General features: G+C 33.9%; 1 protein-coding gene across 1 annotated transcript in view; it reads left to right on the top strand.

Moving 5' to 3' along the window:
• Positions 1–1933, top strand: part of FRYL (FRY-like) — a 157322-nt gene that overhangs the window by 62429 nt on the left and 92960 nt on the right. The window contains exon 20 of the mRNA XM_012639897.1: positions 1136–1308. Within this exon, the coding sequence (XP_012495351.1) occupies positions 1136–1308 (173 nt within the window). The remainder of the gene's footprint in view (positions 1–1135; positions 1309–1933) is intronic.

The raw sequence follows: 1933 nt of genomic DNA, 5'->3' as shown, positions 1-1933 counted from the left end.
GTAGGTCATGACCCAGAATTTAAAAAACACTCATTTAAGGAATAAAGAAAAAACTTAGGTCATAAATTTATTCATTCAACACATGTCTTTTGTTGTAGACTGATATTTTTAATATATTGTAATACCATTGCAACTTCTTACTCATGTCTTCACGGGTTTAGAATGTTTATTAAAAAGCTACTCACAACTAGTAGAAAGAAATTCTTACTTTTAAAATAATTCTTTGTTGGAGTTGATTTTTGTGAGAGGCGGAAAGTACGGCTTACTATTTTTACTTCAGAAATAGTACTTTTGAAGTACTTTTCAAATATAACAGGAAAAGCTGACCTAAATAAATGTAAACGTATAATAATAGCTAATCATTTATGTAGCACTTATTGTTTACTGAGCCTCTTCATCTGCAGTAACTCGTTTACATTCTTACTAAAACATTCAAAGTAGGTACTGGCTACATGCTTAACGACCGATGAAATGAGACAGGAACCCAAGACTCTGACGAACCGAATGTCCCCATCAGTCGGTGGTTTCCAGACACAGACCCCTTGCTTCAAAGAGAATCTCACTGCATAGATTCTTAAGGCAACTCTATTGGTCTAGAAAGATTTGAAACTCAGCACTCTGCCTCATTCTTACTGGAATTCTCTTAAATTTTTGTATCCCTGATAATACCAAGAGAATCTTGCTGGAAACAAGTACCTCATGGATATTTGATGATGCTGAAGGCATAATAAGAATAGGCATGGCTACGGTGAAAATGGATAGAACTGGTCTGTCCTCTGTCTGCCTTTTTAAACTGATCCTCCTCCTCCTCCCATATGCATCCTTTCTAAAAATCTGTATATTCTGACAGAGAGGGAATAACATTTAGCACTCAGAATAGTTGATTAAAGTTAGATATGGAGTTGAATAATATAAATTGCATTACTAGTTCCTTGATTAAGAAGCACCATCTACTTTTATATTTAAGTCAAAATCATGTCCATTTAATTTTGGTATAGTAAGTTCAAAACTCCCATGACCATGCGAAGCTCGTATATGTATTATTTCTGATTTTGATTACTAGGAATTTGTTTTGATTTAAGTTATAATTTAAAGTCGCATGTTTTTCATCATTTATTTTCTTCAATATTTGCAGTGCAAGTGGTGGCCTTGATAACGAAACACATTTCCTCAACAACACTTTATTGGAGTATGTTGATTTAACTAGACAACTCCTGGAGGCAGAAAATGAAAAAGACTCAGACACGCTGAAGGACATACGATGCCATTTTAGTGCCTTAGTGGCGAATATCATTCAGAATGTTCCAGGTATTATTTTCCATTTCTTAAAGCCTTATTGAGTATTCAAGGGACCGCCATATTTTCTCTTCCCGTGAGTTTTTGTGATCTAAGTTTATAAAGCAATTTGTGAACATACTGGAAAAATATGTCAGCATAACATGGATGGCTGGAGTTTGTTTTACCTTTGAATTAGTGTGAATGAATAGAAATTAAAAAGCCAGCACAGGTTTTCGGCAGTCATCAAGACACTGACACAAAAGTCTGAAGAAATCAATAGAATAAGGTCTTTGGATAAGCTTGTTCTAGATGCAGTAAGCTAAAAGTGTAATGCTCCACTTAATAACCAAGAATAAAATTAACAAGATACTTTTGAGTAATGGGAGAACAGGGTAGGCCATAGACACATAATGTAATAAGGATACAGCGTTACTAATTGATTCATTTAACCGATGCACGTCTGTTGTTGAGCAGGTACTATTAATATATTGGCAGGTACTGGTTTAGGCACTAGGAAGATTAGTATACACAATTGCATTTTTAAAAGTCATAAATTCTTTATAAGTATAAGACAAAAACGTGACTATAGCCTTTGGAATACAATGTAAATACAAATGTTTCTTTTTCTCTCTGCAAGAAAAATTAAAGTCATTTT

This window comes from Propithecus coquereli, unplaced genomic scaffold (assembly GCF_000956105.1).
Source record: "Propithecus coquereli isolate 6110/MARCELLA unplaced genomic scaffold, Pcoq_1.0 Scaffold143, whole genome shotgun sequence".
Taxonomy (NCBI): domain Eukaryota; kingdom Metazoa; phylum Chordata; class Mammalia; order Primates; family Indriidae; genus Propithecus; species Propithecus coquereli.
The sequence above is the reverse complement of the archived record's forward strand: the minus strand, read 5'-3'. Positions and strand labels throughout refer to the sequence as shown.